Source organism: Trematomus bernacchii, unplaced genomic scaffold (assembly GCF_902827165.1).
Source record: "Trematomus bernacchii unplaced genomic scaffold, fTreBer1.1, whole genome shotgun sequence".
Taxonomy (NCBI): Eukaryota; Metazoa; Chordata; class Actinopteri; order Perciformes; family Nototheniidae; genus Trematomus; species Trematomus bernacchii.
The window spans coordinates 962,139-986,451 of NW_022987542.1; the positions used below are offsets into that span (position 1 = coordinate 962,139).

The following is a 24,313-nucleotide window of genomic DNA, read 5'->3' on the forward strand; positions in this document are numbered from 1 at the left end:
GATCTTGTACTTCAGTAAAGTAGAAGTACTCAGATCTTGTACTTCAGTAAAGTAGAAGTACTCAGATATTGTACTTGAGTAAAAGTAGAAGTACTCAGATCTTGTACTTGAGTAAAAGTAGAAGTACTCAGATATTGTACTTGAGTAAAAGTAGAAGTACTCAGATCTTGTACTTGAGTAAAAGTAGAAGTACTCAGATATTGTACTTGAGTAAAAGTAGAAGTACTCAGATATTGTACTTGAGTAAAAGTAGAAGTACTCAGATCTTGTACTTGAGTAAAAGTAGAAGTACTCAGATCTTGTACTTGAGTAAAAGTAGAAGTACTCAGATCTTGTACTTCAGAAAAGTAGAAGTACTCAGATCTTGTACTTGAGTAAAAGTAGAAGTACTACAGTCTTGTACTTGAGTAAAAGTAGAAGTACTCAGATCTTGTACTTCAGAAAAGTAGAAGTACTTCAGATCTTGTACTTGAGTAAAAAGTAGAAGTACCTCAGATCTTGTACTTAGTAAAAGTAGAAGTACTCAGATTTGTACTTCAGTAAAGTAGACGTTACTCAGACTATTGTACTTGAGTAAAAGTAGAAGTACTCAGATCTTGTACTTGAGTAAAGTAGAAGTACTCAGATCTTGTACTTGAGTAAAAGTAGAAGTACTCAGATCTTGTACTTCAGAAAAGTAGAAGTACTCAGATCTTGTACTTGAGTAAAAGTAAAGTACTCAGATCTTGTAACTTGAGTAAAAGTAGAGTACTCAGATCTTGTACTTGAGTAAAAGTAGAAGTACTCAGATATTGTACTTCAGAAAGTAGAAGTACTCAGATATTGTACTTGAGTAAAAGTAGAAGTACTCAGATTTGTACTATAGAGCTAAATAGGAGTAAAGTACTCAGATCTTGTACTTCAGAGGAAACAAGTAGAAGTACTCAGATCTTGTACTTGAGTAAAAAGTAGAAGTACTCAGATCTTGTACTTCAGTAAAGTAGAAGTACTCAGATATTGTACTTCAGTAAAGTAGAAGTACTCAGATATTGTTACTTGAGTAAAAAGTAGAAGTACTCAGATCTTGTACTTGAGTAAAAGTAGAAGTACTCAGATCTTGTACTTGAGTAAAAGTAGAAGTACTCAGATCTTGTACTTGAGTAAAAGTAGAAGTACTCAGGTCTTGTACTTGAGTAAAAGTAGAAGTACTCAGATCTTGTACTTGAGTAAAAGTAGAAGTACTCACATCTTGTACTTGAGTAAAAGTAGAAGTACTCAGATCTTGTACTTGAGTAAAAGTAGAAGTACTCAGATATTGTACTTGAGTAAAAGTAGAAGTACTCAGATATTGTACTTGAGTAAAAGTAGAAGTACTCAGATCTTGTACTTGAGTAAAAGTAGAAGTACTCAGATCTTGTACTTGATTAAAAGTAGAAGTACTCAGATCTTGTACTTGAGTACAAGTAGAAGTACTCAGATATTGTACTTGAGTAAAAGTAGAAGTACTCAGATCTTGTACTTGAGTAAAAGTAGAAGTACTCAGATCTTGTACTTGAGTAAAAGTAGAAGTACTCAGATATTGTACTTGAGTAAAAGTAGAAGTACTCAGATCTTGTACTTGAGTAAAAGTAGAAGTACTCAGATCTTGTATTTGAGTAAAAGTAGAAGTACTCTGATCTTGTACTTGAGTAAAAGTAGAAGTACTCAGATCTTGTATTTGAGTAAAAGTAGAAGTACTCAGATCTTGTGCTTGAGTAAAACTAGAAGTACTCAGATCTTGTACTTGAGTAAAAGTAGAAGTACTAGAGTGTAGGAATACTCTGTTACAGTAAAAGTACTGCATTCAAAATGTTCCTCAAGTAAAAGTATAAAAGTATTCTCATCAAAATATAGTGAAAAGTAGCGACAGTAAAAGTAGTCATTGTGCAGATTGGTCCATTTCAGAATAATATATATGATATGTTTTATAATGATTGATCATGAAAGTGTTCTCAAAGCTGGTAAAGGTGCAGCTAGTTTGAATGACTTTGTATACTGCAGGGTAGCTTGTGGATTTACTCCAGGTGGAACTAAAGTCTGATTTAACACTTGGTTATATTTCACATCATTCATCCACATCTGTGAAGTTACTAAAGGTATTAGATACATGTAGTGGAGTAAAAGTACACCATGTACCTCTGAACTGTAGTGGAGTAAAAGTACACAGTAGCATAAAATGGAAATACTCAAGCATGTACCTTAAAATTGTATTTAAGTACAGTACTTGAGTAAATGTACTTAGTTACTTCACACCTCTGCAGTTCATCCATACATTTATTTACCTTTCACTTTTTAACAGAGATTTTCTTGACACATTTGAATACAGAATATTTGTACGTTCAAAGACGATCAGAAACAATTAGACGATTGATTTAATTGTTGTAAAATAAAAAGAATGATACTTAATAATATATTCCTGTTTATAAAATGTTAGTATTTGGTGTTATTTGTGTTTGTAAAACTGAATTGCTTTTTAATTAAAAAGGCAAAACGACCAATTCAAAATAATCATAATAATGAGTAGCTTTAGTTTATCGTGATAAGATATAAAACCCAGCCTCAGGTTCCTGGGTTTTATTTCTGTGACGCTCTTGATATTATTTAATAGTTTCTCATCCAGAGCAGCAGGGGGCGCCAGCAGACAGGATTCTGAACCTAGCTTTCTCAGTTCTGCAAGAGAACTTTGTTTCTCTATTTCTTTACATTTTAATAATGCAGCTTCATTTAGCAAGTTATTAGTTTGAGAATTGTTTGTAGTTACTACAAATGTAGAAAGGACTTGAAGCCGCCTTATCCTGCTGATGTTCAGGTGTATCTCTACTTTAAAGAGTCCTCTCCTGCTGATGTTCAGGTGTATATCAGTGTGTAGTGTCTCTACTTTAAAGAGTCCTCTCCTGCTGATGTTCAGGTGTATATCAATATGTAGTTTCTCTACTTTAAAGAGTCCTCTCCTGCTGATGTTCAGGTGTATATCAGTATGTAGTGTCTCTACTTTAAAGAGTCCTCTCCTGCTGATGTTCAGGTGTATATCAGTATGTAGTTTCTCTACTTTAAAGAGTCCTCTCCTGCTGATGTTCAGGTGTATATCAGTATGTAGTGTCTCTACTTTAAAGAGTCCTCTCCTGCTGATGTTCAGGTGTATATCAGTATGTAGTGTCTCTACTTTAAAGAGTCCTCTCCTGCTGATGTTCAGGTGTATATCAGTATGTAGTGCTCTACTTTAAAGAGTCCTCTCCTGCTGATGTTCAGGTGTATATCAGTATGTAGTGTCTCTACTTTAAAGAGTCCTCTCCTGCTGATGTTCAGGTGTATATCAGTATGTAGTGTTTTTACTTTAAAGAGTCCTCTCCTGCTGATGTTCAGGTGTATATCAGTATGTAGGTCTCTACTTTAAAGAGTCCTCTCCTGCTGATGTTTCAGGTTCAATATTCTTAAAGAGTCCTCTCCTATGTAGTGTCTCTACTTTAAAGAGTCCTCTCCTGCTGATGTTCAGGTGTATATCAGTATGTAGTGTCTCTACTTTAAAGAGTCCTCTCCTGCTGGATGTTCAGGTGTATATCAGTATGTAGTGTCTCTACTTTAAGAGTCCTCTCCTCGCTGATGTTCAGGTGTATATCAGTATGTAGTGTCTCTACTTTAAAGAGTCCTCTCCTGCTGATGTTCAGGTGTATATCAGTATGTAGTGTCTCTACTTTAAAGAGTCCTCTCCTGCTGATGTTCAGTGTATATCAGTATGTAGTGTCTCTACTTTAAAGAGTCCTCTCCTGCTGATGTTCAGGTGTATATCAGTATGTAGTGTCTCTACTTTAAAGAGTCCTCTCCTGCTGATGTTCAGGTGTATATCAGTATGTAGTGTCTCTACTTTAAAGAGTCCTCTCCTGCTGCTGTTCAGGTGTATATCAGTATGTAGTGTCTCTACTTTAAAGAGTCCTCTCCTGCTGATGTTCAGGTGTATATCAGTATGTCGTGTCTCTACTGCAGCACCTCTTTTCACCCTCTGTCTGAAACCAGAGCCCAGTCTGCTCTGATTGGTTAGCTGGCCGGCTTTGTTGTGATTGGTCAACCGCTTAGAGTAAGTAAATATGTCTCGTGTCCTCTGTGTTGAAGTGGGAGGAGTCTGTGTGGATAAGCCCCGCCCCCTCCAGGAGCTAGAGTATAAAGGCAGCCCGCTCTCTGTTTCTCAGTCTCAGGGCTGCTCTCTCACATCAACATTTCAATATCTTTAAATGCTTCTGACAGCTTCAGATGTCGTCTCCAGAGAGGCTGCGGGAAGACTTCTCAAGCAGCAGCCTGGAAAACACCACGGCCGCTCAGGACTGGACCCAGGTGAGCCATCAGGATTAATGCTGATGTTTACTGAACAGTATTTAAACTCATAGGAAGAGCTAGAACACATTTCTGAGTCAGGAGTATTTATTATTGAACTTTAAAGTCTGTGGTGGAAGAAATAGAAATGAGATATTTAGCTTTTTTGCTAAATTATCAGCATTCATATATATTTTGAAGGATAGTGTAAGTATTACTTCGGTACCACTTTTTCAAATAATTGAATATAAATAGAAATATGTAAAATAAATATCCAAAAGCTCCCTTTAAAAAATATGTTAAAACATTAAAACATTTAAAATATATAACAAATCTGTGAAGAAATGAAGTGAAAGATATCAAAGAATATCCAAAAGGAACCTGAAAAATGTGCGAAGAAATAAATCAATCTAAAAAATCTTCATCAAATCTGTGAAAGTCAAAATAATGCCGAACTAAAATCTACTAAACATGTGAGAAATATCTGAAAAATGGTATAATAGCAGTTTCTGAAATGTAATAAAGCTTATTTTACAAAATGTAAAACTATTTACCCAGTTAATCTTATTGTTTGAATTTAAATGTAATAATGTAATGTAGTGAGTGGGAAAGTAAATACAACATGTACTTGAAACACCTCAAAGCGGAAGTGCTCATACAGAATATTGTATTTATTTAATTGTGTTTTTGGAAATGGATCATTGTTAACTTTCACATCACTTCTATAAAAAACAACCTTGATGGTAAACCTGCTGCAGAGGAACTGATAAAAGAGTGTTTTCCTTGTAGTAAAAAGACGTAATTGAACTAAACTTCCTCATATTTGACTTTCTGCTTTGTTCTCTGGCTGCATGTTGACGTGTGTTTCTGTGTGCAGGCGTACGAGGCGGTGCGCTGGATCCAGCTCACCGTGGCTCTGCTCAGGTGGGAACTTCATTCTCCTCGTGTCTTCCATTTCAATTCCATGTGAAGTTCAATTAATCAATTAGGAGATATAAGGAGGACACAGCTGGGAGACCAGGGGACACTAAAGAGTGACGCACACAGCTGGGAGACCAGGGGACACTAAAGAGTGACGCACACAGCTGGGAGACCAGGGGACACTAAAGAGTGACGCACACAGCTGGAGACCAGGGGACACTAAAGAGTGACGCACACAGCTGGGAGACCAGGGGACACTAAAGAGTGACGCACACAGCTGGGAAGACCAGGGGGACACTAAAGAGTGACGCACACAGCTGGGAGACCAGGGGACACTAAAGAGTGACGCACACAGCTGGGAGACCAGGGGACACTAAAGAGTGACGCACACAGCTGGGAGACCAGGGGACACTAAAGAGTGACGCACACAGCTGGGAGACCAGGGGACACTAAAGAGTGACGCGCACACCTGGGATGGGGCGCTTGGTGACGTTCAGGATCATAAAGCTGAACAACTGTCTCTGTTGTTGTAAACTTACCTGAAATGTTTTATGTTCTAATTTTAACAATGTGGTCACATGACTCCTTCTGATGTTACTGCAGATCTGCTGTAAGCTAGCTAGCTAACGTAGCTAACCTAGTCATTTCAGATATACTGACACACTTACAGTTATGAGACGACTAACAACAGAGACAGAGACAGTTGTTCAGCTTCATCATCAAGATGACTGTGTGTTTATACCTGCAGTGTTCTGGGCTCAGGATCCATCATCGTCTCTGTGATGCTGGAGAGACTCAGCCGCCGGACCGAGGTCAGAATCACATTCACTCTTATTTCTAACAAGGAGGTGCTGCAGCATTAAAGCATAGAGACACTACATACTGATATACACCTGAACATCAGCAGGAGAGGACTCTTTAAAGTAGAGACACTACATACTGATATACACCTGAACATCAGCAGGAGAGGACTCTTTAAAGTAGAGACACTATATACTGATATACACCTGAACATCATCAGGAGAGGACTCTTTAAAGTAGAGACACTGCATACTGATATACACCTGAACATCAGCAGGAGAGGACTCTTTAAAGTAGAGACACTACATACTGATATACACCTGAACATCAGCAGGAGAGGACTCTTTAAAGTAGAGACACTACATACTGATATACACCTGAACATCAGCAGGAGAGGACTCTTTAAAGTAGAGACACTACTATACTGATATACACCTGAACATCAGCAGGAGAGGACTCTTTAAAGTAGAGACACTAGCATACTGATATACACCTGAACATCAGCAGGAGAGGACTCTTTAAAGTAGAGACACTACATACTGATATACACCTGAACATCAGCAGGAGAGGACTCTTTAAAGTAGAGACACTACATACTGATATACACCTGAACATCAGCAGGAGAGAACTCTTTAAAGTAGAGACACTACATACTGATATACACCTGAACATCAGCAGGAGAGGACTCTTTAAAGTAGAGATACTACATACTGATATACACCTGAACATCAGCAGGAGAGGACTCTTTAAAGTAGAGACACTACATACTGATATACACCTGAACATCAGCAGGAGAGGACTCTTTAAAGTAGAGACACTACATACTGATATACACCTGAACATCAGCAGGAGAGGACTCTTTAAAGTAGAGACACTACATACTGATATACACCTGAACATCAGCAGCAGAGGACTCTTTAAAGTAGAGACACTACATACTGATATACACCTGAACATCAGCAGGAGAGGACTCTTTAAAGTAGAGACACTACACACTGATATACACCTGAACATCAGCAGGAGAGGACTCTTTAAAGTAGAGACACTACATACTGATATACACCTGAACATCAGCAGGAGAGGACTCTTTAAAGTAGAGACACTACATACTGATATACACCTGAACATCAGCAGGAGAGGACTCTTTAAAGTAGAGACACTACATACTGATATACACCTGAACATCAGCAGGAGAGGACTCTTTAAAGTAGAGACACTACATACTGATATACACCTGAACATCAGCAGGAGAGGACTCTTTAAAGTAGAGACACTACATACTGATATACACCTGAACATCAGCAGGAGAGGACTCTTTAAAGTAGAGACACTACATACTGATATACACCTGAACATCAGCAGCAGAGGACTCTTTAAAGTAGAGACACTACATACTGATATACACCTGAACATCAGCAGGAGAGGACTCTTTAAAGTAGAGACACTACACACTGATATACACCTGAACATCAGCAGAAGAGGACTCTTTAAAGTAGAGACACTACATACTGATATACACCTGAACATCAGCAGGAGAGGACTCTTTAAAGTAGAGACACTACATACTGATATACACCTGAACATCAGCAGGAGAGGACTCTTTAAAGTAGAGACACTACATACTGATATACACCTGAACATCAGCAGGAGAGGACTCTTTAAAGTAGAGATACTACATACTGATATACACCTGAACATCAGCAGGAGAGGACTCTTTAAAGTAGAGACACTACATACTGATATACACCTGAACATCAGCAGCAGAGGACTCTTTAAAGTAGAGACACTACATACTGATATACACCTGAACATCAGCAGGAGAGGACTCTTTAAAGTAGAGACACTAAATACTGATATACACCTGAACATCAGCAGGAGAGGACTCTTTAAAGTAGAGACACTTTACGTATATTTTGCTGCTAATACTTGTGTACTTGTACTTTAATACTTCTCAGCTGCAGCCTCTCCTCCTGCTCAGTGTCTCCGACCTGCTGCTCGCTCTCTGCTGGATCATCGGTGCGTCGCTCTACTCCAGAAACTACAGCGCACACACACTCTGCTACCACCTGCACACTGTGGCGCAGGTACTACACACACACACACACACACACACACACACACACACACACACACACACACACACACACACACACACACACACACACACACACAGTCTCGTTTCAGTCTCAAACAGTGAAATATCTGAATTTATTCCAGATATTGTGGGGTTTCCTTTTTTCTCTCAACCTTTATACGTTTCCTCAAAAAACAACTGAAATAAGGAACACTAAGCGGCACGGGCTGTGCATCCACTACAGAAACACATCACATGGGGAAAATCTCAACTTCCTCCTTCAACTGATGTAGAAAAACAACTAAAAATCCAACAAAACTTTCTGCTTCATCAGCAAAACCTGCAGTTCTCACATTTCATCCTGAAAGTTGATTCAACACCCTCAAACATCTCAAAAACCACTCCGAACGTGTCCAAATCCATGTCCATGTTCTAGCTGCTTTCCGCATATTAGTCTGTCTTCAGTTCACAGAGTCCTGTTGTGAACCCTGAGATGTTGAGGACCCCAAAAGTGTTATGATATACATGTAAAGTAGGGTCTCCAGCTCATAGAAACTGCCGGATGCTAACCTGCAGACGCTGGGACATTTGAACGATTAGTATAAGTTGCATTAATTAGCGTTAATGGAGACAATAGTTGAAAAATGGCTGATTTGGAACATTTTGTAGTAGTTTTTGGAGGTTATTGAATCCATTTCTGACATTTTCAAGATCAGATATTGGCAGTTTTTTTTTGTCAGAAAGAGGCCAAGCTTTAGGGGACTCTGGATCATTTGACTTTTCCTACATGTGGTGTTTTGGTGTTGTTGTTTTTGTGTTGTTTTGTTTCTTGTTTCCGTTAACTGTCAAGTGGGAAATAAGTATGTTTTCTGTTTCTCTGATTATCCTGAGATGCTGTTGTGTTTGGCTGAGAAAAGAAATATGAAGGACAGACCGTCTATTTCGATGTATTTATTTTTAGAAAGGGGCCGGTCATATAAGATTATTTTCTTCTCCCTGCTCCTTTTCGGTCAATGGTGTGTTTACAGAGACATGTTTTGTTAACAATTGTTATACATTAAGTTTTGTATACCATGAACGGAACAAATACAAATGAAGAGGAAAATTAAATTTGGATTGGACAGATTGCTTATTTATTTGAAGATAAAGTGTCCACAGTAGAGGTAATAATGTTCATTTTGGTCTCTCTATATCCAATGGTCACAACTCCACTCATGGTAGTCAGAATCAGTCCACTGAGAGAACAGATATGATCTCTTTCTGGTTAAAACTGTCATGTTTGATCCTGGAAATGTCAGAAATGGATTCAGCATCCTGAATAACCCCGACAAACACTCAAAACGGTCATTTACAGAGGCTATAATGCCGTTATTTTCATTAACACAACTTGTACTAATTGTGTAAATGTCCCAACATCTGCAGGTTAGCATCCGGCAGTTTCTATGAGCTGGAGACCCTACTGTACATTTATAATTCTCACTAAAACAGTTATTAGAGAGTAAGTGTCCAGAGTCTGTTGAACGGAGACAGGAAGGGGAGAGCAGCATTCCTGACCTACATGTGTTGTTCTGCGGGTGCTTCATCTCTGTGTGTGTGTGTGTGTGTGTGTGTGTGTGTGTGTGTGTGTGTGTGTGTGTGTGTGTGTGTGTGTGTGTGTGTGTGTGTGTGTGTGTGTGTTGTGTGTGTGTGTGTGTGTGTGTGTGTGTGTGTGTGTGTGTGTGTGTGTGTGTTGTGTGTGTGTGTGTGTGTGTGTGTGTGTGTGTGTGTGTGTGTGTGTGTGTGTGTGTGTGTGTGTGTGTGTGTGTGTGTGTGTGTGTGTGTGTGTGTGTGTGTGTACCTGCGCCGTGCTTTGACCCACCAACTTCACCCTGTTGTTGTTCTGGCAGGTTCTGTACATGGCGTCCTTCTTCTACACGCTCAACTACGTGTTCAACCTGTACCGAGGGATCAGAGAGCAGCACGACAGCTGCAGGGACGGATACGTGCAGGTAGGGCGGCACAACATTCAGGATTCAAAGGTTTTATTCTCAGATGCTCATGAGCTACACTTTAGAAATGGCAATGAAATTCTTCTGACCTGAGCTCCTCCAACAAGGCAACATATATAATAAAATACAAAATAAGAAATAGTCTATATACATGTCAATAGAATATGATATGTACAAGAACAGAATAGGAAATTAAATTAAATACGGTTTATTGCGATGATAACTATTTATATAAATAAGTAGATTGCAAGATGACAAACAGATGAATGTTTATCGGGGCACTTTACAGAGCTCAGGTGTTTAATAGTCTGTGGGATAGCAAGTACACTCTGCACAGAGCACCTCCTACACACTGCATTGTATCACCAGGGTTACCCTCACTTCCTGTCCAGCGGAAGCCACACATCTCCAGGTTATTTTTTTATATTTGTGAGATTTCTTTACGTGTTGAGAAATGCTTAAGCTAAATTCGACATCCAAAAAATGTATTATGAGGGAAACATTTGAAAATAATTGCGAGAAATATACGAAACATATAAATAAAAAATGTAAAATAAATATCTGAAAGCAGACGGAAACATTTGTGAGTTAAATCAAAATATATATATAAAAAATCTGTGAAAAATATCCCAAAATATGTAGCCTGAAAAAAGAACTGAAATGAATGTGAGAAATATCCGAATGTCCCATAAAATGTATGGAAAATATTAGAAAATAATGTTTACACACGCTTCTGAAATCCAAGAAAGCATGTTACCAATCATTTACAAATATTCCTTTAATGCAAAGACACTCTGCCCAGTTCTAATATTCTTCTGTGAATTTAAAAGTATTTTCTATTAATAATTTTCCCGTCTTTTTGTGCAGTTTTCCAACAGAGTGAGCACTGCTGGTAAGATCACTGCGGTGCTGTCAGGGTGAGTACAGCTGAGGTGTGATGCCTATAACCCTGACCCTTTCATAAAGATGAATGTGCGTTAATAGGTGACTGTGATCTAAATGTCTCTCAGGCTGTCTCCTGTGCTGCTGATGACGCCTGTGTTCATACAAAGGATCCCTCAGCCAATGTGAAACCAACTTCACCGAGCCCTACAGGTCAGAGACGATTATTAAGAAAGTGTGTGAAGTTTGCTTTCTTTAAAAATGTTCAGTGTGTTTGATTTGACCAGAGAGGGCACAATGTACACACATCCTTTACTCAAGTAGAAGTACAGATACTCGTGTTTAAAATACTCTGGTAAAAAGTAGAAGTGCTGACTAAACTTCTTAACTCAAAGTAAAAGTAAGAAGGTAGTGGCTTTGAATGGTAGTTGTGTTCAACATGTAAGAAGTAGAAAGTACAGGTATTTGTGTGTCAACATGTAAGAAGTAGAAAAGTCAGGTATTTGTGTTCAACAACATGTAAGAAGTAGAAAGTACAGGTATTTGTGTTCAACATGTAGAAGGTAGAAAGTACAGGTATTTGGGTTCAACATGTAAGAAGTAGAAAGTACAGGTATTTGGGTTCAACATGTAAGAAGTAGAAAGTACAGGTATTTGTGTTCAACATGTAAGAAGTAGAAAGTACATGTTATTGGGTTCAACATGTGAGAAAGTAGAAAGTACAGGTATTTGGGTTCAACATGTAAGAAGTAGAAAGTACAGGTGATTTGGGTTCAACATGTAAGAAGTAGAAAGTAACAGGTATGTGTGTTCAACATGTAAGAAGTAGGAAAAGTACAGGTATGTGTGTTCAACATGTAAGAAGTAGAAAGTACAGGTATTTGGGTTCAACATGTAAGAAGTAGAAAGTACAGGTATGTGTGTTCAACATGTAAGAAGTAGAAAGTACAGGTATGTGTGTTCAACATGTAAGAAGTAGAAAGTACAGGTATGTGTGTTCAACATGTAAGAAGTAGAAAGTACAGGTATTTGGGTTCAACATGTAAGAAGTAGAAAGTACAGGTATGTGTGTTCAACATGTAAGAAGTAGAAAGTACAGGTATTTGGGTTCAACATGTAAGAAGTAGAAAGTACAGGTATTTGGGTTCAAAATGTAAGAAGTCAAAGTAAAAAGTAAGTAGTGGAGTAAAGTACTGAGACCAGAAAAAATGTACTTCAGTACAGTAACAAAGTATTTGTACTCCACTACTTCCCACCTCTGGATTTGACCCTCGCTGTGACCCGTACCTGTACAGGTGTCTTCTGATGCACACCGGAGCGCTGTTCGTCACCTCAGAGCAGCAGCCAATCAGAGCCTGCCGTCTGCTGCACACCTACCGCAGCGCGCTCTTCCTCGCCTCCTTCGTCCTCACCCTGCTCAGCATCATAGTGAGTGAACGCACCTGAGGGCTAAGCTTTAAAACACAATTATTTATTTAAAATAGTCAGAGTACTTGATATTATTAAAGGTCACCTATTGTGCAAAATCCACTTCTTCATGTCTCTTCTTCATCAACATGTGTCCCCTCTTCTTCATGTCTCTTCTTCATCAACATGTGTCCCCTCTTCTTCATGTCTCTTCTACATCAACATGTGTCCCCCTCTTCTTCATGTCTCTTCTACATCAACATGTGTCCCCTCTTCTTCATGTCTCTTCTACATCAACATGTGTCCCCTCTTCTTCATGTCTCTTCTTCATCAACATGTGTCCCCTCTTCTTCATGTCTCTTCTACATCAACATGTCTCCCCTCTTCTTCATGTCTCTTCTTCATCAACATGTGTCCCCTCTTCTTCATGTCTCTTCTACATCAACATGTGTCCCCTCTTCTTCATGTCTCTTCTTCATCAACATGTGTCCCCTCTTCTTCATGTCTCTTCTACATCAACATGTGTCCCCTCTTCTTCATGTCTCTTCTTCATCAACATGTGTCCCCTCTTCTTCATGTCTCTTCTACATCAACATGTGTCCCCTCTTCTTCATGTCTCTTCTTCATCACATGTGTCCCCTCTTCTTCATGTCTCTTCTTCATCAACATGTGTCCCCTCTTCTTCATGTCTCTACTTCATCAACATGTGTCCCCTCTTCTTCATGTCTCCTCTACATCAACATGTGTCCCCTCTTCTTCATGTCTCTTCTCATCAACATGTGTCCCCCTCTTCTTCATGTCTCTTCTTCATCAACATGTGTCCCCCTCTTCTTCATGTCTCTTCTTCATCAACATGTGTCCCCTCTTCTTCATGTCTCCTCTACATCAACATGTGTCCCCTCTTCTTCATGTCTCTTCTTCATCAACATGTGTCCCCTCTTCTTCATCAACATGTGTCCCCTCTTCTTCATGTCTCTTCTTCATCAACATGTGTCCCCTCTTCTTCATGTCTCTTCTTCATCAACATGTGTCCCCTCTTCTTCATGTCTCTTCTTCATCAACATGTGTCCCCTCTTCTCCATGTCTCTTCTTCATCAACATGTGTCCCCTCTTCTTCATGTCTCTTCTACATCAACATGTTGTCCCCTCTTCTTCATGTCTCTTCTTCATCAACATGTGTCCCCTCTTCTTCATGTCTCTTCTTCATCAACATGTGTCCCCTCTTCTTCATGTCTCTTCTACATCAACATGTGTCCCCCTCTTCTTCATGTCTCTTCTACATCAACATGTGTTCCCCTCTTCTTCATGTCTCTTCTACATCAACATGTGTCCCCTCTTCTTCATGTCTCTTCTTCATCAACATGTGTCCCCTCTTCTTCATGTCTCTTCTACATCAACATGTGTCCCCTCTTCTTCATGTCTCTCTTCTACATCAACATGTGTCCCCTCTTCTTCATGTCTCTTCTACATCAACATGTCTCCCCTCTTCTTCATGTCTCTTCTTCATCAACATGTGTCCCCTCTTCTTCATGTCTCTTCTACATCAACATGTGTCCCCTCTTCTTCATGTCTCTTCTACATCAACATGTGTCCCCTCTTCTTCATGTCTCTTCTACATCAAACATGTCTCCCCTCTTCTTCATGTCCTCTTCTTCATCAACATGTGTCCCCTCGTCTTCATGTCTCTTTCTACATCAACATGTGTCCCCCTCTTTCTTCATGTCTCTTCTTCATCAACATGTGTCCCCCTCTTCTTCATGTCTCTTCTACATCAACATGTGTCCCCTCTTCTTCATGTCTCTTCTTCATCAACATGTGTCCCCTCTTCTTCATGTCTCTTCTTCATCAACATGTGTCCCCTCTTCTTCATGTCTCTTCTACATCAACATGTGTCCCCTCTTCTTCATGTCTCTTCTACATCAACATGTCTCCCCTCTTCTTCATGTCTCTTCTTCATCAACATGTGTCCCCCTCTTCTTCATGTCTCTTCTACATCAAACATGTGTCCCCTCTTCTTCATGTCCTTCTACATCAACATGTGTCCCCTCTTCTTCATGTCTCTTCTACATCAACATGTGTCCCCTCTTCTTCATGTCTCTTCTTCATCAACATGTGTCCCCTCTTCTTCATCAACATGCGTCCCCTCTTCTTCATGTCTCTTCTTCATCAACATGTGTCCCCTCTTCTTCATGTCTCTTCTTCATCAACATGTGTCCCCTCTTCTTCATGTCTCTTCTACATCAACATGTGTCCCCTCTTCTTCATGTCTCTTCTACATCAACATGTCTCCCCTCTTCTTCATGTCTCTTCTTCATCAACATGTGTCCCCTCTTCTTCATGTCTCTTCTACATCAACATGTGTCCCCTCTTCTTCATGTCTCTTCTACATCAACATGTGTCCCCTCTTCTTCATGTCTCTTCTTCATCAACATGTGTCCCCTCTTCTTCATCAACATGTGTCCCCTCTTCTTCATGTCTCTTCTACATCAACATGTGTCCCCTCTTCTTCATGTCTCTTCTTCATCAACATGTGTCCCCTCTTCTTCATCAACATGTGTCCCCTCTTCTTCATGTCTCTTCTACATCAACATGTGTCCCCTCTTCTTCACGTCTCTTCTACATCAACATGTGTCCCCCTCTTCTTCATGTCTCTTCTTCATCAACATGTGTCCCCTCTTCTTCATGTCTCTTCTTCATCAAACATGTGTCCCCTCTTCTTCATGTCTGTTCTTCATCAACATGTGTCCCCTCTTCTTCATCAACATGTGTCCCCTCTTCTTCATGTCTCTTCTTCATCAACATGTGTCCCCTCTTCTTCATGTCTCTTCTTCATCAACATGTGTCCCCTCTTCTTCATGTCTCTTCTACATCAACATGTGTCCCCTCTTCTTCATGTCTCTTCTTCATCAACATGTGTCCCCTCTTCTTCATGTCTCTTCTACATCAACATGTGTCCCCTCTTCTTCATGTCTCTTCTTCATCAACATGTGTCCCCTCTTCTTCATGTCTCTTCTACATCAACATGTGTCCCCTCTTCTTCATGTCTCTTCTACATCAACATGTGTCCCCTCTTCTTCATGTCTCTTCTTCATCAACATGTGTCCCCTCTTCTTCATGTCTCTTCTACATCAACATGTGTCCCCTCTTCTTCATGTCTCTTCTACATCAACATGTCTCCCCTCTTCTTCATGTCTCTTCTTCATCAACATGTGTCCCCTCTTCTTCATGTCTCTTCTACATCAACATGTGTCCCCTCTTCTTCATGTCTCTTCTACATCAACATGTGTCCCCTCTTCTTCATGTCTCTTCTACATCAACATGTGTCCCCTCTTCTTCATGTCTCTTCTTCATCAACATGTGTCCCCTCTTCTTCATGTCTCTTCTACATCAACATGTGTCCCCTCTTCTTCATGTCTCTTCTACATCAACATGTGTCCCCTCTTCTTCATGTCTCTTCTACATCAACATGTGTCCCCTCTTCTTCATGTCTCTTCTACATCAACATGTGTCCCCTCTTCTTCATGTCTCTTCTTCATCAACATGTGTCCCCTCTTCTTCATGTCTCTTCTACATCAACATGTGTCCCCTCTTCTTCATGTCTCTTCTACATCAACATGTGTCCCCTCTTCTTCATGTCTCTTCTACATCAACATGTGTCCCCTCTTCTTCATGTCTCTTCTTCATCAACATGTGTCCCCTCTTCTTCATGTCTCTTCTACATCAACATGTCTCCCCTCTTCTTCATGTCTCTTCTACATCAACATGTGTCCCCTCTTCTTCATGTCTCTTCTACATCAACATGTGTCCCCTCTTCTTCATGTCTCTTCTACATCAACATGTGTCCCCTCTTCTTCATGTCTCTTCTTCATCAACATGTGTCCCCTCTTCTTCATGTCTCTTCTACATCAACATGTGTCCCCTCTTCTTCATGTCTCTTCTACATCAACATGTGTCCCCTCTTCTTCATGTCTCTTCTACATCAACATGTCTCCCCTCTTCTTCATGTCTCTTCTTCATCAACATGTGTCCCCTCTTCTTCATGTCTCTTCTACATCAACATGTGTCCCCTCTTCTTCATGTCTCTTCTTCATCAACATGTGTCCCCTCTTCTTCATCAACATGTGTCCCCTCTTCTTCATGTCTCTTCTTCATCAACATGTGTCCCCTCTTCTTCATGTCTCTTCTACATCAACATGTGTCCCCTCTTCTTCATGTCTCTTCTTCATCAACATGTGTCCCCTCTTCTTCATGTCTCTTCTACATCAACATGTGTCCCCTCTTCTTCATGTCTCTTCTTCATCAACATGTGTCCCTCTTCTTCATGTCTCTTCTACATCAACATGTGTCCCCTCTTCTTCATGTCTCTTCTTCATCAACATGTGTCCCCTCTTCTTCATGTCTCTTCTTCATCAACATGTGTCCCCTCTTCTTCATGTCTCTTCTTCATCAACATGTGTCCCCTCTTCTTCATGTCTCATCTTCATCAACATGTGTCCCCTCTTCTTCATCAACATGTGTCCCCTCTCTTCATGTCTCTTCTTCATCAACATGTGTCCCCTCTTCTTCATGTCTCTTCTTCATCAACACGTGTCCCCTCTTCTTCATGTCTCTTCTACATCAACATGTGTCCCCTCTTCTTCATGTCTCTTCTTCATCAACATGTGTCCCCTCTTCTTCATGTCTCTTCTACATCAACATGTGTCCCCTCTTCTTCATGTCTCTTCTTCATCAACATGTGTCCCCTCTTCTTCATGTCTCTTCTACATCAACATGTGTCCCTCTTCTTCACGTCTCTTCTACATCAACATGTGTCCCCTCTTCTTCATGTCTCTTCTACATCAACATGTCTCCCCTCTTCTTCATGTCTCTTCTTCATCAACATGTGTCCCCCTCTTCTTCATGTCTCTTCTTCATCAACATGTGTCCCCTCTTCTTCATGTCTCTTCTTCATCAACATGTGTCCCCTCTTCTTCATGTCTCTTCTTCATCAACATGTGTCCCCTCTTCTTCATGTCTCTTCTTCATCAACATGTGTCCCCTCTTCTTCATCAACATGTGTCCCCTCTTCTTCATGTCTCTTCTTCATCAACATGTGTCCCCTCTTCTTCATGTCTTTCTTCATCAACATGTGTCCCCTCTTCTTCATGTCTCTTCTTCATCAACATGTGTCCCCTCTTCTTCATGTCTCTTCTTCATCAACATGTGTCCCCTCTTCTTCATGTTTCTTCTTCATCAACATGTGTCTCCTCTTATTCATCAACACGTGTCCCCTCTTCTTCATGTCTCTTCTTCATCAACATGTGTCCCCTCTTCTTCATGTCTCTTCTTCATTAACATGTGTCCCCTCTTCTTCATGTCTCTTCTTCATCAACATGTGTCCCCTCTTCTTCATGTCTCTTCTTCATCAACATGTGTCCCCTCTTCTTCATGTCTCTTCTTCATCAACATGTGTCCCCTCTTCTTCATCAACATGTGTCCCCTCTTCTTCATGTCTCTTCTTCATCAACATGTGTCCCCTCTTCTTCATGTCTCTTCTTCATCAACATGTGTCCCCTCTTCTTCATGTCTCTTCTTCATCAACATGTGTCCCCTCTTCTTCATGTCTCTTCTTCATCAACATGTGTCCCCTCTTCTTCATGTCTCTTCTTCATCAACATGTGTCCCCTCTTCTTCATGTCTCTTCTTCATCTAACATGTGTCCCCTCTTCTTCATGTCTCTTCTTCATCAACATGTGTCCCCTCTTCTTCATGTCTCTTCTTCATCAACATGTGTCCCCTCTTCTTCATGTCTCTTCTTCATCAACATGTGTCCCCCTCTTCTTCACGTCTCTTCTTCATCAACATGTGTCCCCCTCTTCTTCATGTCTCTTCTTCATCAACATGTGTCCCCTCTTTCTTCATGTCCTCTTCTTTTCATCAACATGTGTCCCCTCTTCTTCATGTCTCTTCTACATCAACATGTGTCCCCTCTTCTTCAATGTCTCTTCTTCATCAACATGTGTCCCCTCTTCTTCATGTCTCTTCTACATCAACATGTGTCCCCTCTTCTTCACGTCTCTTCTTCATCAAACATGTGTCCCCTCTCTTCATGTCTTCTACATCAACATGATGTCCCTCTTTTCATGTCTATCTTCATCAACATGTTGTCCCCTCTTCTTCATGTCTCTTCTTCATCAACATGTGTCCCTCTTCTTCATGTCTCTTCTTCATCAACATGTGTCCCCTCTTCTTCATGTCTCTTCTTCATCAACATGTGTCCCCTCTTCTTCATGTCTCTTCTTCATCAACATGTGTCCCCTCTTCTTCATGTCTCTTCTTCATCAACATGTGTCCCCTCTGTGTAAAGAGACTCTGAAAGTTTCAGGAACAAAGATTCTCTCTCTTTTTGATCCATTTCTATTAAAAACCTGTCTGAAAATGAGCTGATCAGATTTTGGCCACTTTATGATGTCATAACGATGTTTTGTCTTGTGTAACCATTAGCCAATCAGCAACCAAGGTAACCCCCCCCCCCCCCCCCCACCTTATCACCTGAATCTCCTCCTAGAGCACCATTGAGTTCTTTGTAACCAAATCTCTCTCAGAGGGGCGTGGGGAGGGGCTCCTTATTTTCATCTAAAGTAACAGACAGAGAATCAGCACTTTGGAAACAGGGCTGAAACAGAGGGGATTATGGCTAATGCTGCAATGATCTGTTTGGTGTTTCAGCCAATCAGAGACAGGCTCTGTATATATCTGAGACCTGTGATATATTGATGAGAAACAGTATAATAGGGGACCTTTAATACATGTTGTGATTTATAGGACATCAAGTCCTCCCAGTGAAGAAGAAACCAGCAGATATTCTACTAAAAAAGACTAATAAATGTTTCCATGACCAACCATTTTTCTGAGGATGGACTAAGAGAGGTTTAGTCTCCACATGAAATAGCTCTCGTCTCGTTCCTCTCTGCAGGTGCTGGTGCCGAAGTCCCGGCGTCTCTACCGGCGCGTGGTGACCTCTGCAGGTTACCTAGGTAACCAGCAGAGGGCGTGCGTCCACCTGATGGAGCGGCGCATGCTGCTGTTCCCCCTGGTGTTCCTGCTCTGCTGGGGGCCAGGTGAGACCCCCAGGAAGTGCTCTGGACTCTGAGGAGAATATTCCTAGTGGCCAAACGGCGGTACCTCAACCTCCGTATCAGTCCGTGGCGTCACTGGGCCCAAAGATACTTTTCCCAATAGAGCGGTGCAGGGATGACGTATTTTTGTAGGCCGACCCTGAAGTAAGCTGTCAGGGTTCCCTCGACAAAAAAGTAACGGGATCTCTCCATAGGATTTTGGAAAAATAAGGTCTGTGGAAAAGGAACCTGTTTGATAAATGCACGTTTTGTTCAGCCGGATAATCTCCACATGTCTACTTTCATAATGTTCTAATCATAAATCTAATGTCCAGAAGCAAAATGCTAACGTTATGCTATAAAGGAACTACAGGCGAGTCCAGCAGCACGACTGCAACGTCACACCAACTTAAGATCCATATTCAAACATACAGATTCTAAATGGAACGAGTTGAAGCGTTTGTTTGAACACTTTGCAGGAGGCAGGTACTTGCTTTCAAGCAGAACAGGGCAAACTAACTTAGAGGAGTGTTTACGTGTTCAGCGTAATGACGTACAACGACCTCGACTTCTGTAGTCCTATTCAGCCACTTGGTAACAACAAGCGACGTGCAGTCAGTGGAGGCAGGGGAGGCAGAGCCTCACCTGTCATACTCCAATGTAACGCAAAAACAACTAAAGAAAAACGAAATAGTAATAATAATAAAATGTCTCCACTGATCTTGTGTAAGTGTGATTTCTGTATGATTCTAATCGCTTTTTATAGTCAAAATCAGCAAATTTGCCGAGCTCCGCTACGGGAGCGATGACAAGTGAGGCAGGGGCGTGCTCTGCCTCTCGTAAGCCCACAGTAACTTGCTGGAGCACGGGCACTAATGTAGCGCGGCCACTTATTTTGTGAGCGCGCTCCAGCCAGTTTCTGTGGGGTGAGGTGAGGCACAGATGAGCTCTGCCTCACCTCAGAATGCGTCACCCCACAGAAACTGGCTGGAAAGCGGGCCCTAAGCGCATGCCTGTTACCATCTCACTGTAGGTCACCAATGTAATGTATGTAGATCCCTTTATTACATTTATCCTCGCCATCCATAGTCTCTAAATAACTTATTTCACGTATATATGATATTTAGGCTCGCTGGTCTCAACGGCACTGAGAAAGCACCAGGAGAGGCAGCCATAACCTCTGCCGCACTGAAGGGGGCGCACGTGAGCCCACAGGTTCTTGTTGCTACTGTTATTCTACGCAGAGACGGTAGACGTAACAACAAACTAGACTTTTGAAACTACAGGAAGATAAGGAGGACTTTTACAAAACAGTAATAGAGATTGTTGTCCAGAAGGATAGCATGGACTTCATCTTCAAGTCAAGGTAAGACCACATTTGTAATGAAAATGGGATCTTACTAAGAGAGAACAATCCAATATTTAGATTGTGGGTATCCTTTTGTTGAACGGTCTGTTTAAAATGAATCGAAGCATCAGACTAAAAAAGCTTTTGAAAATAACAGAATATTTCGATTAAGGTCAATATATAATATTTGTAAATCTGACTCAGTGCCTCACCAGCCATGAACCTCACCGCACGTCACTGGTAACAACCATCGTTTTTCAGACACGTCAACTCTTCAGAAATCACCAGTGGGGTCACTGCTGATGGATTTAATGTCCTAGAACAAAACGTGATCCGTCTCTTCAATGCGTCTCATCCACAGACCTTATTTACAGCTATCTTCCTAAATCCTATGGAGAGATCCCATTGGCTTTGAGACGAGGGAACAGGAAGTGGTGAAATGTTGACTCACTTCCTGGTTTTAGGACTCGTTCCTGCACGAAATACTCTGTTACAGTAAAAGTCCTGCATTCAAAATGTTCCTCAAGTGAAAGTAGAAAAGTATTCTCATCAAAATATAGTGAAAGTAGCGACAGTAAAAGTAGTCATTGTGCAGATTGGTCCATTTCAGAATAATATATATGATATGTTTTATAATGATTGATCATGAAAGTGTTCTCAAAGCTGGTAAAGGTGCAGCTAGTTTGAATGACTTTGTATACTGCAGGGTAGCTTGTGGATTTACTCCAGGTGGAACTAAAGTCTGATTTAACACTTGATTATATTTCACATCATTCATCCACATCTGTGAAGTAACTAAAGGTATTACATACATGTAGTGGAGTAGAAGTACACCATGTACCTCTGAACTGTAGTGGAGAAGAAGAACACAGTAGCATAAACACAGAATATAAGGGAAGACAGACCTAAATACACATGAGACTAATCACACAGCTGGGGGGGGGGGGGGGGGGAACAGGTGAACACAACGAGACAACCAGGCACAGGAAGTAAAACCAGACAAGACGGAAAATACCTTTCAAAATCAAACTGGAAACTTTAAACACAAACCCAGAATCAGAACAGTTAGCTGGTGACATTACCACAAACATTTATTAACTTATTAAGTTATTAGGTCTTATATCAACTTTAAAGACATATTCTGACTCGATATCAGACAGATATGCCAGGTCTGACCGTGTGTGTGTGTGTGTGTGTGTGTGTGTGTGTGTGTGTGTGTGTGTGTGTGTGTGTGTGTGTGTGTGTGTGTGTGTGTTGTGTGTGTGTGTGTGTGTGTGTGTGTGTGTGTGTGTGTGTGTGTGTGTGTGTGTGTGTGTGTGTGTGTGTGTGTGTGTGTGTGTGTGTGTGTGTGTGTGTGTGTGTGTGTGTCCTCAGCGGTGTGTCTGGTGTGTGTCCGGATGGTGAGTCCTGCAGCCGGTCAGGGGGTCGTCCGGGTCGTCCTCTACATCTCTGAGGTCAGTCGGAGGTCACAGGGTCAAAGTGGAAAACAGCACTCTGTAGACCTGGAAACATTTATCTGTGTGTCTTTTGGGGCTCATTGTGTGTCTTTTGGGGCTCATTGTGTGTCTTTATTGGTGTTGTGTCTCTTTTGGGGGACATCCTCAATGACCTCCAAAATTGTCCAAATCAGCCGAGCCATTTCTTTTAGCATATGATAATGAAGCTAATTATGTAAATGTCCCAACATCTGCAGCTTAGCATCCGGCAGTTTCTATGTGCTGGAGACCCTACTCTACATTTCTATCATATAACTTTGGGGTCCTCAACATATGTTCAAAGTTCTGGCATCTAGACTCATATTAGGCATTTCTTTGTGGACTTCTTGTGTCTCTTTGTGTGAAATGTGTCCTCCGTCCTCAGGCCTTCAGCTCGCCCTCTCAGGGTTTCCTCAACTGTCTTCTGTACGGCTGGACTCAAGCTCGTCTGCGCCGCGGGGGGACGAGCGTCTTCTGTCGAGACGTGGACACCCAGACGCCTCTGCTGAGATCTCAGAAGAAGAGAAGCTACCAGACCCTGAGAGACCTCTGAGGCAGGAAGTGAGAGTGGAGAGGATGGTTTCTCTGAGAGGGAAAGCCCGCGGCTCGCAGCGACACCACGCTCCCTCTCATCCTGAAACACTGAGGCGAGGCAAAGAGGAAGAGGGAGACGCTGGGGGGGAAACACCCACGCAGAAAACAGGATCTGAAAAAGACCTCACAGGTGCTTCAAACTGTCACCGGACCGCTGTTTCAGACCCTCTGACACACAAGGCCACTTTATTTATAGAGCACCTTTCAACACGAGGCATTCAAAGGGCTTTAGAAAAGTGAAAGACAAATGCATCATTCATCTCTTCTCTTTTCTGAGATGAATGTATGTGTATGCATGGTCCTTGTTGAAATACATACATATAAAGACATTAAGAGCATAAAACCATTAAATCGTGAATACATGAAAGGTACAGTGCAGTGTGAGATGTGAGATGTGAATAGTTCAGTTAAAAGCAAAAAGCAAAGTCTTCAGCCTGGATTTCAAAGCAGTCGGAGTCTCAGCCGAACGGCAGGTTTCTGAGAGTTTGTTCCAGAGATTTGGAAATATCTCAAATCAGATTCTCCCATTCCTCTAGCCCTAGTCTTCCTGTGAAATTAGAGTTATTTTGACGCTTTTCTAACCTTTTTAGAGAGAGATCAAAACAAAGCGGTAACTCTGCAGTCTGTAAACAGGGCAACACAAACAGAGAATATTCTATTCAAAGATTCAAAGGTTTTATTGTCATATGAACATAAGCTCCAGTTTAGAAATGGCAATGAAACTCTTCTGACCTGAGCTCCTCCAAACAACGCAACATGTATAATCAAAAACAAAGTCCATGTACATGTCAATATGTGGAGTTAGTAATAGTTTTAGTAAACAAACACAAGGCAGCTTTACGTCCACGGCACATTTCAACAACAAGAGCTCTTTCAAAAAGCTCCAACATAGAAAGCAGAAGTCAGTCTGTTGGAGGAGAAACAGGCTCGTGTGTTTCCCGAGAGACGGACTCATCGTTTTTTACATTTTGCAAATAAAAAATATCTGAAAAATCTTGAGTTTGTTTTGAGCGTTTTTCACGGTCACAGTGTGCAGGAGTGACGTCCCCCCCCTCGTCCTCGTCCTCGCTCTGCGTTCCTGCTGACCCACCGAGCAGAAACTGTGACGCACGGGCTGACCTCGCTCATTATGGGATGCAAAGAGGGGACACCAGCCCCCACCCCCCCCCCGCCTGCTGTGGCGCTTCGCCAGAATCAGCAGGAGAACAATGCACTTCCTCTTTAATAGAATACTACAACAATGCACCGTTCTTTTAGAATTAAATTAAATAAATTATAATAAAATGGGTAGGGTGGGGGAGATGGGGATTTTTGTTTCCTTTAAAAACGGTTCTGTATTTTGTTTAATGTGCTGAAAGAAGTGCCATGTCTGCAAAAAAATATCTATTTAAATAGATAAATAA

General features: G+C 41.1%; 1 protein-coding gene across 1 annotated transcript; it reads left to right on the plus strand.

Moving 5' to 3' along the window:
* The first annotated feature begins 4,216 nt into the window (after window positions 1-4,216).
* Window positions 4,217-23,905, plus strand: tmem116 (transmembrane protein 116). The gene is given in 12 exon segments (XM_034122571.1): window positions 4,217-4,344; window positions 5,201-5,247; window positions 5,993-6,056; window positions 8,001-8,129; window positions 10,006-10,107; window positions 10,975-11,024; window positions 11,118-11,157; window positions 11,159-11,202; window positions 12,285-12,417; window positions 19,352-19,496; window positions 22,216-22,295; window positions 22,702-23,905. Coding segments are annotated over 12 exon segments (1,083 nt in total). The 5' UTR covers window positions 4,217-4,263; the 3' UTR covers window positions 22,870-23,905.
* The last annotated feature ends 408 nt before the right edge of the window (window positions 23,906-24,313 follow it).